Below are 16,917 nucleotides of genomic sequence, written 5' to 3'. Positions count from 1 at the left end.
TAAAAAATATTCCATTTTCAAGTTCTGCATTTAAAACCTCGCTATAGTAAAATATGGAAGTCTTCGTAGCACATTTCTCATCGCACAGATTGAGGCCTGAAGCAGTATATAGGATTATTATCATTTATACATTAATGTTTAAGCATCATTTTACTGTTGATTCTGACAACACAAACATAAACTCAGCTACTTTTATCTTGTCTGGGGTCTCAATATAAAAAAAACTCAGATCTTATAGAGACTGTTTATAACTGAAAAAAAGCAATGAAAAAAAAAATCTGTTTGTGAAATGATAAAAAAAGGAAATTAGATTGTAACTTTGATCACAGACTAAAATATCTTGATAAGAGCATTATTTTCTTTTCAGAGAAAAAAACGCATCATGTTTTTGATTCTGGCTGTGTTTTTGTGGGAACAATAATAGCAAAATAACTATAGTGGAGTAAAAAGTACATTATTGATATTTCTCTGAAATGATGTGGAGTGCGAAGTATAAAGCAGCAACAAATGGGACCACAAAGTACCACAGAAGTGTACTTAAGCCTTCTTTTTTTTTATTTGTCGATCTATATTGATTTTATTAACTATAAAAAAAAAATGCATTCCCTTTTCAAAGCCATCTTACGTGAGTAAAAAAAAAAAGATAAATCCCATAATTTACTAAATATAATTAATAATTAATAATTGTTGCAGCATTGCATGTTTGTTGTACCTGCCTCATATGTTTGATTTCAACTCATCTTCTAGGTGTATGACGGTCCACTGGAGTCCTGCAGTGCACCACCTGAAGAAGCTTTGATAAACGCTGCAGTGCAGATGCTTTTATGTAACTTGCCCGTAAATGAGCTAAAGAAGCTCAGCTGGACCCACAGGGCTCCCTTTACCCTCTCCTGGGAGACTCACCTTCATTATTAACACACACACACACTCCAACATACATACTGCACACACTTCAGTCAAGTGGTGTGAGCTTAACATCTTGTTTACATGAGTTAATGACCTCCATGTTAATTAATTTTCCATGCTGGATATTAATGATGCCGAGCTCGCTTTTAAATCTTCCTGTGTAAGTCAACGTGGGATGTTGATGGAGGGAAAGCAAGGATCCGGATGAAAGTGTGTGTGTGTGTGTGTGTGTGTGTGTGTGTGTGTGTGTGTGTGTGTGTGTGTGTGTGTGTGTGTGTGTGTGTGTGTGTGTGTGTGCATGACTTATCACACGGGGTGTCAACACCAGTGACAGCTGGGCTCGAGCTTCCTGCAAGAATATTCTGTTGAGACACTTATAGGCACTTCTGGAGCTTTCTCTCAGATTGTGTGTGTGTGTGTGTGTGTGTGTGTGTGTGTGTGTGTGTGTGTGTGTGTGTGTGTGTGTGTGTGTGTGTGTGTGTGTGTGTGTGTGTGTGTGTGCGTGAGTGTCCTAGCTCTGCAGGGGATATCTCCCTCTTGCAGGAATGTGTGTGCATTTGTATGAACCCATGCATGTGTATGTGCAGTAATGCAGACACACAGTTGTCATCAGCAGGGTGTCTTGAGGAGGGGGGGGGTTTGCTGGAAAAAGAACGGTAGATGAGAAAGAGGAGGGGGAGGCAGGAGGGGGGAGGGCTGGTGTGTTGCGGTTGTAATTTCACCCAGAGGCGACATTGTCACTCCATCACTGCCACTACCACCTTGAGCGCCGGGGGCCCGTGTGGGGTGTTGGTTTGGAGTCGACTTCCAGGCCTCCAGGGGGGGGGGCACTTGCAATCTGCTGTGTCTGTGCAGATGGGTCTTGATGCTGGAAGGTTGTTTTATTGAGTTGTCATGCAGCATTACTGTGACTGTAGTGTTATCCCCACTGTGTGTGTGTGTGTGTGTGTGTGTGTGTGTGTGTGTGTGTGTGTGTGTGTGTGTGTGTGTGTGTGTGTGTGTGTGTGTGTGTGTGTGTGTGTGTGTGTGTGTGTGTGTGTGTGTGTGTGTATGTGCGTGTAACTGCAGGCATGCCTGTTGCTTGTGCTTGAACTTGTCACGGAATATTTTGTGGCTAATGTCGTATTATGGAAACGCACCCTCGCATATGCTGAAACTGTCATCACACAAAAATGACCAAGCAGTGAGCTGTAATTCTTTTTGTTTGTGTATACAAGTGGCATTTAGCGCCACATCTCTCTTCAGTCATGGGTTATGAAGCCTTCCTTGTTCTCGCCCTCTGTGTGCGTGTTGTTGTTGTTGTGGCCCTATCTGTCCATCTCAGAGCCTGTTATATTTAGAGGCAAAGCACTATCAGAGCTTACAGCTGGCCGCCTCTGATTCAATTCTAACAGATCTACAGCGTTCAAAGCAATCTCCTCTCTTTTTGTCTCTCTCATTTTTCGGCCTATCTCCACCTCCCCCTTCTGCCTCTTCTCTCTCATCTCCCTGACCACCCAGTCTTTGCTTTTCACTTCACTCCTTGCATCTTTTCTCTCCTTTTATTTATTTTTTTTTTTTTTACATAATTTGCACATTTGTGGCCGTTCTCAGTTCTATAGCCTCCCTTTTTCTTTTGTGTTTGTAATCTCTCCATTTCCTCTTCGTCTCTTTCATACAGTTTTCATTTTCTCCTTGCATCTTTCACATTTTCTCACGTATTACTCTCCTCTTGTCTTTCCCTTGCAGCTTTGCCCCATTTTCGGTTCATTTCGAGGTGCTTTATTGCTGTTGTGCATCATGAAACTCTATCTCTCCCAGCCAGTTTTGTTTTTCCTCTCCGACACTCTAGTTCCCTTTCAATTTGCTCCACATCTTTATCTTCCACCATCAGGTACGCTCTCTCTCTCCAACCAGGCAGAGAAACGAGAGCTTCATCACTCTGAGCAAATGCATGTGGAAACAAACATCAAACAACGCAACTTCTAATTTAGGAAGAGACAAGCAATTAGCTGCTATTACATCCTTGAATCTGTGCGCAAAGGCAACCCTAATCTCATTAATCATGAACAATGGGGGCGGTAATAGAGAAGCATGTTTATGCAAATTCCCCCACACAGTAATCTCCTTAGTGTTTAATAGCCAAAACAGTGGTGGTGCCTGAGAAAACAATCCTCCCCCTTCTTCTTCTTCTTCTCCCCTCAACTATTATTTCCTCTGCCTCTCCTCTTCTTTCCTTCTCTCTGCTCCCAGTTTAGTTTGGTCATCCCATCTTGCACTGTTACAGGTAAGTGTGAAGCATAATATTTAGAGCCCATGGAGTAGTATTGATCCCAGTCCCTGCAGAATTGTTCAGTTTGATAGCAAATAACCCTGAGATCGTACGGGACATTGAGTTTTACATCCCACCTCCAGCTCACACTACCCTCCTCTAACTCCCCAGCTGCCTTCTCCTCCATCAATTCTCTCTATTTCTATTTCTTCTGTTTTTATGCCTTTCATTTGCATTTTTATTGTTCCATGGGTTGTCCCCCCCCCCCACATAGTGTCTGCTTTCATCTATTTCTTTATTTCACTTATTGCTGTTTTTACAGTATTTTGCATTCTAGCCATTGGTCTATTCGCCATACATGATTCAGGACTAAATATAGCCCAGAAAGACATTATAAGATTATCTTCCAGCATCCTCTTTCTCCTTAATTCTATCTCATCTGCTCCTCTTCTTTTTTTCTTCCCATCTTCTCCTCACTCTTTTAGTCTTGTCATCTCTCTTGAGATATGTGCCAGTTTCAGGTGACAATGATAGCACGATGTAGAGCCTGGTCAGGGTGAATCAGGGTCCTAAAAGGTAAAAAGCGTGTTATTCACAACAAGAGTAGTCAAATACAACTGGATCGATTGATTGGCAGGCTCACTGTCTGACTCGGGGTATCTTGATGAGTTCAGATTGGTGTCAAAGGAATCAATAAAGTAAAGGGTCTTGAGAAGATATATATATATATATATATATATATATATATATATATATATATACATACTTGTAGTAGTGGGAGGCAACTCGGCACATTCATTCAAGTATTATCCAGTATAATTCTGAGCCACCACTTCATTTAAAAAGAAAATATTGTACATTTTAATTGACTAGATAAACCTCAGCTTTACTTGTTACTTAGTAGAGATTGTACATACAAAACATCTAATCCGACAAAACTCACTGTTTAGGATTACATTTACGCTACCATTATATACTCTATCTAAAACTGGATAAATAATATTCTGCAGTGCCATTTTGTGAAATGTTGTAATTTTATTTTTTAAACTTCAAGCACATTTCATTACATCCTTTTTTTTTTTTTTTTTAATAATTTAAAGACATGTAAACTTTTACTAGATCTGAATTCAGTCCTTTTCTTGTCACATTATTTTTTACATTGTGGTATTACTGTTTTATAATCAATTAAAATCTATTTATTGCATTAATTACTGGTTATCACAATTCATTAAATGATATCAGTCATTTATTTTACCTATGCAAGAATCATATCCCAGTTCCCTGTTTTGTACCACCTTGGTCTATCTTCAATTCTTTTGAAGAAAAAAAAAAATATTTGCATAAAAAAATTATTATCTTTATTTTAGTTGTTCAGTGACAAAATAGTGACATATAATACTCAAATAAAAAACAAACACACAGCTTAAATAGCTACAAAATCATGAGTGAATGTCCAAAAATAAAATAAAACATAATCATGAAAGAAAATAGAGAAAAAGGAAAACGGATGTCACCAGAAGAAAACAAAGATCATCATTACTATTATCATCACTTTATTACTTTTGTCAAGTCTTTTAGCAAAACCAGTATTCTTATTGGACCGTTGTGTAAAGACATACAGACAAGGCATTTTTCTATTGATGACGATCACATTTACATTTGACGTTTGCAGAGAAACAGTCACAATTACATTTCATTTAGCTGACGCTTTTATCCAAAGCGACTTACAATAAGTGCATTCCCAACCATGAGGGTACAAAACCCAGAACAACAGGAATCAAGAAAATACAATTTCTTCAAGAAAGCCGAACTACAAAGTGCTATCAGTGAGTGCCATTTTAAGTGCTACTAAAGTTCTGCTGTTCGAGGTGAAGTCGGAAGAGGTGCGTTTTTAGTTTGCGGCGGAAGATGTGCAGAGTTAATAATAACTCTTAATAATAAGACCAGCAACTCATTTCATCAACTGATGAACACCAGCAGTTGGTCTTGTTGTGTTGGACGGGTTGTGGGAGGGGTTGAAGGAGGAGCGTGTACAGTATGCGTGCGTAAGTGTGTGTGTGTGTTTGCCTCCGGAGAGAAACGGAACGAGCTCGGCGTGTTTGCTCTGCATTGTGGGGAGCTGTCCATTGTCACTGGTGCTGAAAGTGGATTACTGCTTCCCCACTTAAAAGGAGGGGTGCATTTCATAAGCATGGTGGGGAAGAAAGGAGGAAGAAGAATAAGAGGAGAGGAAAACAAGAAGAGTTCATGAGATTGCTTCATTACTGCAAGCCCGCAGGCTGACTGCAGATTTAGAGGAAGTTTCTTGGAAACTTGGATCGTAAGAGCACCTCTAACAAGCTGTCACTACCTTACATGGACACTGAATTTATTTCTTTAACATGCCTTCTCGCTCTCTCTCTCTTTCTGTCTCTCTATCTCTCTCATCATCACTTTCTCTGCACGCACATCTCACTCTTGAGCAGTCACTAATTTGGACACATTCAGAGGTGGGATAGAGAAGGTGTGAGAGGAGTGGGAGAGGGAAAGCAGGGAAAACAGAGGGACATCACCGTTTCTGTTTTTTTCCCCCTCCAGCTTGGCAGGACGAAAGGCGACACAGGAAGAAGAGCGTGCTCCCCTCTGCTTCTTCTCTCACTGATGTTGGATTCACACACTGCACCAGGAGCAGTTGTACTGATTGCCACTTTAATGCGAGAGAAGTGCTACAGCTGCTGCTCCTGCTGGTGGTGGTGCTGACTTGGACCTGGAAACCCCTGTCCTGCTCTGGCCCCTCTCAGCCCGCTGTGTCCCGGGTCACTGCCAGGATGGCGGGGTGTGCCAAGCGCTGCAAGCAGGGACTTGTCAAGTTTGTCTTGTCCCTGCACAGGCTGGTCACCGGGAATCTCATCAAAGGTATGTAGGCGCTTCAATACGAGCTTGATTCATTCGGTATTGGTTTTTGGGCAAGTGCAAGAAAGTGTGTGTTTATGTGTCTTAAGCTGCAAGCGCAGGAAGTTGTCCCAAGTGGATGTTTCTGTGTGTCTTGAACAATAATAGCGTTGCAGGCAGGCTACAAATCAACATTTAAGTAGTCCACTTCATCTTTCATCTTCAAGTGCGTACAACTCTTTTGTTTCTTTTCCTCTGACTCTGCTCTTGTCTGCAGTTGACCTCGTTCTGTTCGTATGTTCTCCGGGGGGAGAAGTGAAGGAGACGGAGACGAAGGTAGTAAGCAGCTAACAGGGAGGAAAGACAAAGTTGATATAGAGCTGTGTGTGTGTGTGTGTGTGTGTGTGTGTGTGTGTGTGTGTGTGTGTGTGTGTGTGTGTGTGTGTGTGTGTGTGTGTGTGTGTGTGTGTAAGTGTGTGTGAGTGTGTGTGTGTGTAAGTGAGTATGTTCTCGTGATGAATGTGAGTAATAAAATGTGTGGCAGCGGGGTAGAGGAGCTGTACACACATGAGGCTGAGAGGAAGAGGGAGGGTTTTACTATTGTGATTCATTAGTTGTTGTTGTATTTGTGTGAATATACACATACGTGTTGTGGTGCCTGTATGTTGCTGCCTTTTCTGTGTGTGCAGTGGTACATTTGAAATTTTATTCTGGTGATTTTACTGTAGAAGCAGTAAAGGGAAATACACACAAAGCCATCTTTCAGAAACCATATGCAGCATGGCAGCTGCCTGGAGGCACACACACACACACACACACACACACACACACACACACACACACACACACACACACACACACACACACACACACACACACACACACACACACACACACACACACACACACACACACACACACACACACACACATATGCACACAGGCACGCTCAAACATACACACACTTACAGTACAATGCTCTTTTCATCCAACTGAAATTTTGTCTGGAGGGATAGGAAACATCAGAGAAGTTAGTTACACGCATACAGTAGATGCACAAAGACATAGTTACATGCACACACACTCTCACAAACATGTTTGCGGATGGCTCAAGCATTCGGCGTAGAATTGCCCTCAAGGTCTAACACACTCACAACGTCACGTAGGAGCTGCTGCTGAGGTTTAGTTGCGTAACAAATAACTCTTTACAAGATCAACTCGGACGTAGTCAAAGGAATAAAGTAGCAGTAAACACGAGCGTAGTCTCTCGATCACACATAAAAAAATAAAAAAAAGTAATAATATACGTACTGACTGAAAAGCATCCAAGAACATACACGCATACAAATGTATGTAAATAAAATACACACAGCACGAACACACAGCCATTCAAACACCTACACAGACAACAGGCCAATAAGCTGCATGACCAAGAGATGCAGTACCGCAAAATATCAGATGCTAACACACACACACGCACACGCACACGCACACACACACACACACACACACACACACACACACACATATGCACGTATGCACATGCACATGGCATGCACACATGTACACGCAGGTCTACATCTGGTCTTTTTTAGACCTCCAGTGGGAGCAAGAACTACATCTGATTAGACAGAGGTCATAAAAACCAAAGAAACACACGCACGCGCACACGCACACTCGCGCACACGCACACTCGCGCACACACACACACACACACACACACACACACACACACACACACACACACACACACACACACACACACACACACACACACACACCAGCTCCTTAAAGAGCCATTACAATTTTATAGTTTTATGGATTGTGTTTATAACCCATTCCTGGTCAGGGTGGGATATTGTTTTAATTGGATATGAGGAGAAGTTGCCCTGCACCTTTTTACAATTGATGAACACCAGTGGTGGAAACTCTGATTATATTTAGTCCTGCTGTTAAAAGTGAACATGTATTGATGAGCCTCTTTTTGCAGAAATTTTCTTTTTGCATGAGGTTTCACTGAGTGCTGTGGTCTATTACAGATCACTTTACCTACTGCATCAGAAACTGGATAGTTGTAAACTGCAGTTATGAAGCCATTTGCTGTAATTAGAACAAGTCTAATCTAATGTAGTTTCTTCTGCGTTCATGAATGGTGCCTAATGGTGTTGAATATTCTAAAATTTAGTTTTTCTGGAAATCAGTTTTCCAGATGACTGATAAAGGTCAGACGACAAAACTGTTTCATATCTAATGTGTCTATAAAAGCGGGGAGGGGCTTGAACGATGCACATTTAAAAGCGTGATTTAGCATTGCACTTCCAAAGTCGGTGGACTCCTGAGAGAGATTTTTAGCCCGACTTTTAGCAGATAGTCGTGCCCTCAAAATCCTGAATCCAACACTTCCCATGATACAGTGTGTCTCAATAAAAAAATGTTCCTGTCTGATAAACATCACATCAAAACTCCACGCTCAGACTGAGGAAGACTCCTGTACTTCTCACAAGTGGGGCATTCCCTTTAACCTTTTCTTCATCCTCCCCATCTCCTTTGAAATACAACCAGCACTGCAAGAAAACAACTGCTGCTTTTAAAGAGCAAAACACAATACACTTACTTGCAATATTAGAAATCAACTTTTCCTTCAGAATTCATGCGTAATCAATTTTAAGCAAGGACAATTTATCAATGCCTGGCAATTTTAAGATATTGATCTAATCATCCATCCGTGCAGCTATCTGTGCGTCCACTCACTGCACAGCCACTAAATCATGTTCCTCAGTGAGATGATGACATTGGGGGGAGGGAGGGGGGGGGGGTAAGTAGGGTCAGTACTTTCTGTAACCAAGAGGCCTGGCGGCATTTTCAACCCTCCACTGTAAATTACAGATGTATTTTCAGATGACCTTTAACTGTCAGCATTTTAGGAAAGTTTGAGAGCCACGGCAATACATTTTGGCGGTGGAAAAGTTTTGCCCATTCTCTCTGTAGCAACAGAATCTTTTCTATCAGTAGCAGCATGAATGCGAAAACACGGAGGGTTTCTGTACTCAGTGGACTGAAGGGAAATATGCAGGTATTCTCAAAGAATTTGGCTCTGTGAAGACGCTCAGAGCAGCAGTGACCTCTGCTGGTAGCTCTGAGAAAAAAACAAGTTAACTGGAAAAAAAAAATCCCTATGCTAAAAACGTATGATTGGTTGTCATCAAGCATCAACAAATCAGTGGCAGTGAATTTCACTACAAATTCAAAGATTCTTTTTCCTCTTTGAAATTGATAGCACAAATGTGGTGTTTTTTATTCTGTTAGAGAAAAACATAGAAAACCGAGACATAGATGTGAAAGTAAACAAAATATGAATCTGTTCTTTACATCTCAGTAGGAATTCCATGATACGCAGTCCAGCAAAGACCACACTAACTTAAAAATTCTCTGTTTTACGATAACATTTTCAGCCTAAATCAGGCTGGAGCTGCTCAGAAAACCGAGTCAGTTTCTTACAAACTAAATTATGCTTTAAGATAAAATCTCAAAGTCAGACTTGATAGATCTTAAAGGACATAAATAATATATGAGGTTGAAGACAAATTAAATCATTGAAAGTATCCAAAAGTACTTTAAAGTAAGGTACTGCTCATTAAATGTTTTGAGAGGAAACTGTAATTTCTGTGTGTGTACACTACTTATGTTGTGGGGACATAAATCATTTTACAGTCACGCTGCCGAGACTCGCATCGGTTTTGGGAATAAAAATCAAATCCTTATAAAAACAAATCATTAAATTTAAGGTTTAAGGTTTGGGTAAGTTTAGGTTAGTCTCTAGGAAAAAAAAAAAAAGGTAAGGTAAGTTTCCATGTTAAAACTCCTGAAACAACTTCACCAGGCTCAGTCTGCTTCCATCATTTGTTGCCTTATTGTAGCCAGAACCTATTATCCTTCATGTTTCCTGTCACTGTCAAATATTTATGAATTATTAAAGCCAAAAGACTCAGTAAATAAACTTTAAAAACAATCATGCCAGGTGAATTTGTCTACTTCACATAAATCACAGGCTGGAGGTTCAAGGCCTCTCTAAACTCTGCTCTCTTCTTTTAGCTGCAGGCTGATCAGACCAAAGCCCTTTCATCACTTTGGTTTTCATTGTGGTTCATCTGTAACTGTCTGTCACTTTCTGCGCTGCCTTTGCCCTAAACCTCCCTTCAGCTTCCTGTCATCTCTGAAAACCCTGTAAATATCATGTCAAACAGTACCAGGCTGTAAGCAGCCTGCATGATTTCACTTATCCTTTCCACCCAGCCTGCCCTCTGGTGCGTCCCGCTGGCATACAAAACCGACCTGCCTGGGTGTAGGAATGTGCGCTCTGCGGTGGTCTGGGCACGTGTGATGGCACCTGATGGCAGCCACCAGTAAACAAAAGATTGGTTGGCTGAAAATCTCCAAGAAAAAAACACGGAAAGAAACCCTGCTGAACCATCCTTTCTATTCTACAGCCAGAGTAAGGACTCCTGCTGCTACTTGCATCTCACATTAGTTTGAGTACAGCTCATGACCATCGTTTGTCCTTTTTTTCAATGAAGCAAAAGTGACTCAAAAAAATGAATCCTGATTTTTGTAGATATACTCAAAATTTTCTACATTTGCCTTTGGATGCTTTTTTTTTTTTTTTTGCAAAGAAGAGAAAAAAAAAAACTTTCAGAGAAAACTCCTGTGATTCTAATTCCTGTCAGCCTCCAAAGCATGCTTCTGTTGGGAATAGGAGGAACATCCAATGTTACTTATCCTTCTCCTCCTTGCTTTCCGTTTTCAGCCTCAACTGGAACAACTCATTTCCAAAACAGAGGAAAAAGCAAGCTGTCATCCTCTGATGACAATTTAAAGTGCTGTCCTAAATTGTGCAGTCTCCACTGGAAATGGCTCACATCATCCGGTCATTTACAACTGCAATTGTCTTCTAAAGATTTATGCATGACCTTATTTTGCGCGAGTCGTGCTGATCTATTTGAATCTTTTCTTCTGATTTATGTTTCCCATTCTGCACAACAGAGGGCGTCAGGCCACTCTTCCCTTTTTTTCCCCTTTTTTTTTTTTTCTCAGGATCCCTGTAACCACACATTCCCATATTGTCAGAGCAGATTACAGCCGACGCGAACCAAATGACGCTTTAAATATTCAGTGTTTCAAAGAGCTCGCAGATGAAGCAGCTCGTCGTCTGATGCTTGATGAATGACGGACAGCGTGGTGGATTTTCCAACTGAGGGTTCGCTGGCATCACTCAGATCTGTGGTGTTCCTCATAAGCGCTGAATGAAATATTCAGCAGGTCCTTTGTTTCCATCAAATATTTGCTTCAGTTCCTCCTCTGCTTTGAGTCAAGAGGGGGTGGGGGGGGGGGGGGGGACTTGGCTGGATGTTTATATTCAGAGAAGACACGGTTGGAAAGTAGGATAGATGACAAAATGGGAACAGAGCAGAAAAGAAAGAAAAACGAGAGCACGGTCGAGTGTGTGTACACGGTTACAGTCTTTGCACATGTTTGTGGACACGTGCTTTGATAGTGGAAGTGCGTGTTATTTTCCCAGTGTGCGCGCTCTGCAACTGTGGGTGCTGCGTAGCTTCAATAGCGCGGTCATATCACCTTTTACATGCTACGGTGGACACAGGGATACAAAATGTAATGAATCATAATTCATATGGAAAAGGCTCTCCGAGGAGGAGACGCCATTCTCCCCCGAAGACTGTAATCAATCCCCAAGCTGAATATAATTAACACTTCCATCACTTTTAACTGCTGAGGTAGGAGGAGAAGGGAGAGAGCGGGTGAGTCAATAGAGGTGTTTGTATTCAGTTCACACAAGCCACTCGGGTGCTGACAAGGCAAAGAAATGAGACTCAGTTTAGCTGCATTTTCATTTGCACTTTTACAGAAGGAAACACTCCAGTGTGGGTCATGTGCAAACTATCTGTGTCCAGGAATAGTAGCTTGTGGTGGGTGACAGGGCTTCGCGTACATTGGCACCCACAGGCAAGGTGATGCTGTCTGTAAAACATTTATGGCAAATGAGACGGTAAACATTTCAACCAATATGAAGAATGAATGGATAAACAGATTTGTGTTGGTGTGTTTCTCACTGTTTTATGTCCTGTGCGAGTCCACCTCCAGCTAACCGGAGTTTAAAGAGCTCTGTGAAATGTGTCATCTGTGTGTCTACTGGAGAGGGGGTTAGATTGTGGCCGCAAAGTGCTGTTTTTCACATCTTGACAGCCGACATAAAGTTAGTGGGCGGCGTGCAGCGGTAAATCTCTTAGTGATTCAGTGTGGGACAGAAAAACAGCAGCCGTGGCCTTGAGGAGAGAAGACTGTTGTCATGGAGAGAAACTCAAGATTGCACAGATTCACCAAGACAGGCCCTTGCTCTTTTAGATAGTACAATACTGTTAACGCTGTCAGTCTGTCAGACAGAAAAGTAACCAGGCATCTTATTTTGACTCTTGTTTTAGCGCAGACCGCAAATTCTTTTTTGAAAATGCTGATTTTCCTCACTCTGTGTCTCTACACACAGAGCTTTGGTTCCATTTTTGACATATATTCTCATTAAATTTCTGCCTGCACCCGAGTATGTTTAAATGTTAAGCTCAAGTTAGAAGTTAGATTTACAGGTACATAAACCCACCTGGTCCTAATCTTTATTAAAACTTAGTGTTTCATCCAGCTAAAAACATGTCATACATAGACTTTGTGTGGTGGTTAGTATGCCAATAATGATTATAATTATATGCCTGTAATAGCTCAAGTACCACCACAACACCTTTAAATGTTGACTTGATTGTGCTTTGTAGTTAATTACACTCATTTTACAAGTCATGTTCCTAGTTTGTCTACAGGTTCACATGAAATACTAGCAAGTTGTTCATAAAATAGAAGAATTGTAATGAGCAGAAGTAACTAACAAGATGATTTGTGTTCCTTGTCACCAAAGTTAATCGTTTAATTTTATAAATGGCCATTGTCGCTATAAATATTGTTGCGTTATCTCCCTTCCTTATACAGAGGATAGTCTGGTGTATCCTATGTCTCCAACCGCATACTTATGTAAGCTACTTAAACTTACAGTACATATGAGTGCCCACAGGACCTTCTTAAATCACAAACTGTATGGCACACAGTACACATCTTACCCTTAGCAGTAACCATTATGGGTATGTAATGGAAAGTTATGGACTACCAACCTATTTGTAGGTGGTGCATTCAAATGTTATGGCTATGCAGAGCAACCACTATTGGGTGAGAAAAACCGCATCACTGAATGTGCGCCGCTTGTTATTTTTCCCGGGAATGTTGCCACAGACACCCATAATAGGCTACGCCCACCTCTGTTAAAGTGTAGCACAGCAGCTTTCTTGGGCTTTTCAGTGGGACCTGTGAGATCAGACACGGTCAGACATGAGGAGTCATGTTTCTGCCCAGTGTAAATCCAATATTTCACTCTCTTTTAACTGGGTTTTTGGTCGACACCAAAGGGAAATATCCGCCTCCTTAGCTGCTACATATTCCACTTGTTTACCATGTAGCATTTGTGGAATATAACTGAGTGCACTTAATTATGAACTTTCTTAAGTTCAATTTTGAGTTTGTACTTTACTTGCATCTTTTATTTTACTCCACTGCACTTTAGAGGGGAAATATTGCCCTTCTTACCCCACTGCATTTTAGCTTTATTAGAAAATAAACAGATAAATTAAGATATTTGAGTACAAAACATTTGAACTACTTATAAAATATGATGCTTTGTTATTAATCTTGTGTATATACAAGTAGAAAGACAGTTCGTTGATATATTTATTAATTGATTGAAAAAACATTAAAACAAACTGTTTTGATAATCATATCCTTTAACCTACAACATACTAAGATTTTATAATTCTGCCTTTGTTGCCTTTCCTTTCAATAATTTTAGTAGTTTTAATTGAATGTTAATAATTTGGAGGTTTGGACGATTGATTTCATAAAACAAGTATATGTGATAGTTTATCTTTGGGGATCGAATATGTGTGATGACACTTATAACTACAATCAAACAATCAATTAACTCATTGAGAAAATAATCAGCAGATTGTTTATGAAAAAATTATCATTAGTTGCAGCCCTATACAGAATTGTTGAAAAATAGCCTCAAATGATCCAACTTCAACACTAAATACTTAATACTCACTTGACACTCATATCATTCAAAACTTTTACTTTTAATATTTTAGGTACATTTTCATGGTCATACTTGCATTTTCTGAGCTGAAACTAATGATTTATTTCTGCCTTCAGCACAATACATGGGTTAAGTGAGTGAATATCAAAACTGTTTTAAAATATTTTCTTTGATTGACTAACTAATGAATCAGCTAATCATTTCAGCTGTATACCAAAGAAATAGTTCAGCTGAATATGTTTAATTTGAATTATAACATTAATCCAAGTGAAATTCTTTTCACTTCCATTCTCCTGTTTTGTAGCAGAAACGTTAGAGATGGACATATAAAATATTTAAAATAATAATAAAGTAATTTTTTTTAATTGTTTTTTTTTTTAAATTTGGGTGAAATGATCCTTTAAGCGTCGATGCTGTGACGTACTTGAGGCAACCGATAGACTCTAGAGGCAAAATGACTCTGGCAGTGTTTGCTCACCTGGTGCACATCGATTGAAGTCGAGCCTGGTTGCACAGCTCGGTTTGTAGTCTGTGTTGGAGCTTCTGACACGTGTTTGGCTTTGTCAGAGGGAAAGCGACGTGTCATTGACTCTTTGCAGCAGGAATTGGCTGATCTCAGTGGTATTCCACCTCATTCCCATGTCTGACAAGATCGTTGAGGTCGTCTCCTTCGCTCCTCACCTCAGTAAATCAATCTGTTTGTTCCGATGACTCAGGCGTCACCCAGCCTGTTAGTGGCTACGTGCAGTTTTCACTCCTCTCTTCGTACTCTGAGGTCTCTGCTCACTTACTATCTCATTTCATTCACTTGCGCTCTCTTTCCTTCCCTCCATTCTTCTCTGCTCTCGTCGTCTCCTCTCCTCTCCTTTGTGCGGTCACCACGAGAGTTTCCATCCAGCCTTCGTCTAATAAGACCAGACAGCGACTGACCTGCCAATTTATTATTCACTGCCTGTTCACCACCGTCTTTGCTTGTCAACACCTTCTCTGTCTGCTGTCAAATGCTCTCTACCTTTAAACTCTCGAGTCTAACTTAATGTTTTCTTTTACCCCTTTCCCCTCCATTCATTCATCCGGGCTGCCATCTCAATCCTGTAAAAGGTCTGTTGTGTAATGGTTAATAAATGAGGGGAAAGAGGTTGGCTGGCACTCAGAATGGTCCACAGCACCCTGGACAGGAATGAGCAGCAGCACGGACGATGTCAGGCTTAATGTTTTGGAAGAGATTGGTGCTCAGCCTAATGTGATGAACCTGTTGCTGTTAGTGTTATTGCACTCCAAGTCTACAGGGCTGTTTTAATTTCCTTGCTTGAACCACAGAGAGGTTAACGCCTCAATTACTTTGTGTGTTCATTATGAATTCAATTCCTAAAAAATTATACAGCCGATAATTTAGTTGCTATGTGACAAAATATCAGCAGCTGAACGCAAAAATAATATTTCAAACAATAATAGCATCAATTGTTTGAAAAAGTGGCTTCAGAACAAAATTATTTTACATTTGAGGGTGGAAGCCCTTTTTCCTTTGTGGGAATTATGGGTGACACAAACAGATCAGGGTGGTTGGATGGGTTAAGAAAAGTTGAAGCCGAGTAGCCCAGCCGACCCACTTGTGGCAAAATTTTGTTTCTTCTGATTGCGACGTAATGTTGAATGACTAAATGCCTTTTCTGGGCCCGTATAGACCTACCATTGGTTGTTATGCTGCTCGAGGGTTAGGGATCTTGCCTGGGGGTAAAGTGCTTCACCGGACCTAACAGCAAGTAGGGAGTGTAAAGTGGATATGGTGCTATTGACTGGTCCAACCTGTCAATAGTGGTCCATTAGCCTGACTAAAGTTACAGATTTTTCTTGGGTTGATAATTGTTGGAAACATTTGGGATAATATAAGTTCATTCGAGTATTGCTGCCACGCCAGAAAAAGAAAAATCAGATTACAATAAATTGACCTTGTTAAAACAGTATTCTATTTATCTTGATATAATGTGAACATTTTAAGTTAAAACGTGACAAGTTGATCTCAGGCAGAGGTGACATGTCCCTCCGGTTGATCAAGAAGAGATGACGTTACCTCCAGAGTGTCAGACTCTTTCTTCCTTCTGTTCAGCCTCATGCATTTTTAAAATCCTTATTAGTGAAGGCTACATATACTTATCACAATATCATATAACAGTAAACTCATGTAAATGAGTCATATTCCTGTTTATCAGTGCTGTTCAACGTCTCAATCATCATGGCTTTCACATCATAACAATCTAAGTTATATTATTGTTATAACAAGAAAAGTTTCTCATTGTAATGTGTTCAGTTTGTATGTTGTAAAAATGTAAAAAATATGTTGTTTGTATGTGAAAATATCTGGCTATAGTGTAAAATATATCTTGTCATAACAATAACATGTTCACATTATAAAGCGATACTGAACTGTTTTTATTTTTCTGGTGTGGCAGCAGTAGGCTCCCATATATAAATACAGAGTTCAATAAAACATGTAAGATGCGGTTGGTCTAGTGGTTTCTGGACATTTTAGTGGGGAAAACTTCCATATTATCTCTTTAACAGATTTTTTTGTTTTGTTTTCTAGTTTAAAAAAAAAAAAAAAAAAAAAAATCGAACCATGAGATTGATTTAGAAAAGTATATTAAGTATTTCAGGCCTTTCATCTGTATAGGCTTTAAAGTAGAGATTGACC

The 16,917-nt window shown here is 40.3% G+C and overlaps 1 protein-coding gene across 1 annotated transcript in view; it reads left to right on the top strand.

Annotated features, from left to right (window-relative positions):
* The first annotated feature begins 5,306 nt into the window (after positions 1 to 5,306).
* LOC138633526 (A-type potassium channel modulatory protein KCNIP1-like) overlaps positions 5,307 to 16,917 on the top strand; it is a 42,753-nt gene continuing 31,142 nt past the window's right edge. Inside the window, exons 1-2 of the mRNA XM_069719799.1 lie at positions 5,307 to 5,477; positions 5,735 to 6,052. Of these exons, the coding sequence (XP_069575900.1) occupies positions 5,965 to 6,052 (88 nt within the window). The 5' untranslated portion in view covers positions 5,307 to 5,477; positions 5,735 to 5,964. The remainder of the gene's footprint in view (positions 5,478 to 5,734; positions 6,053 to 16,917) is intronic.

The sequence above is a fragment of the Brachyistius frenatus genome, unplaced genomic scaffold, assembly GCF_029030835.1.
Source record: "Brachyistius frenatus isolate BFR_SWC_R1_liver_20210118 unplaced genomic scaffold, ASM2903083v1 Contig_225, whole genome shotgun sequence".
NCBI classification, from domain to species: domain Eukaryota; kingdom Metazoa; phylum Chordata; class Actinopteri; family Embiotocidae; genus Brachyistius; species Brachyistius frenatus.
This window is presented reverse-complemented; position numbering and strand designations above follow the sequence as displayed.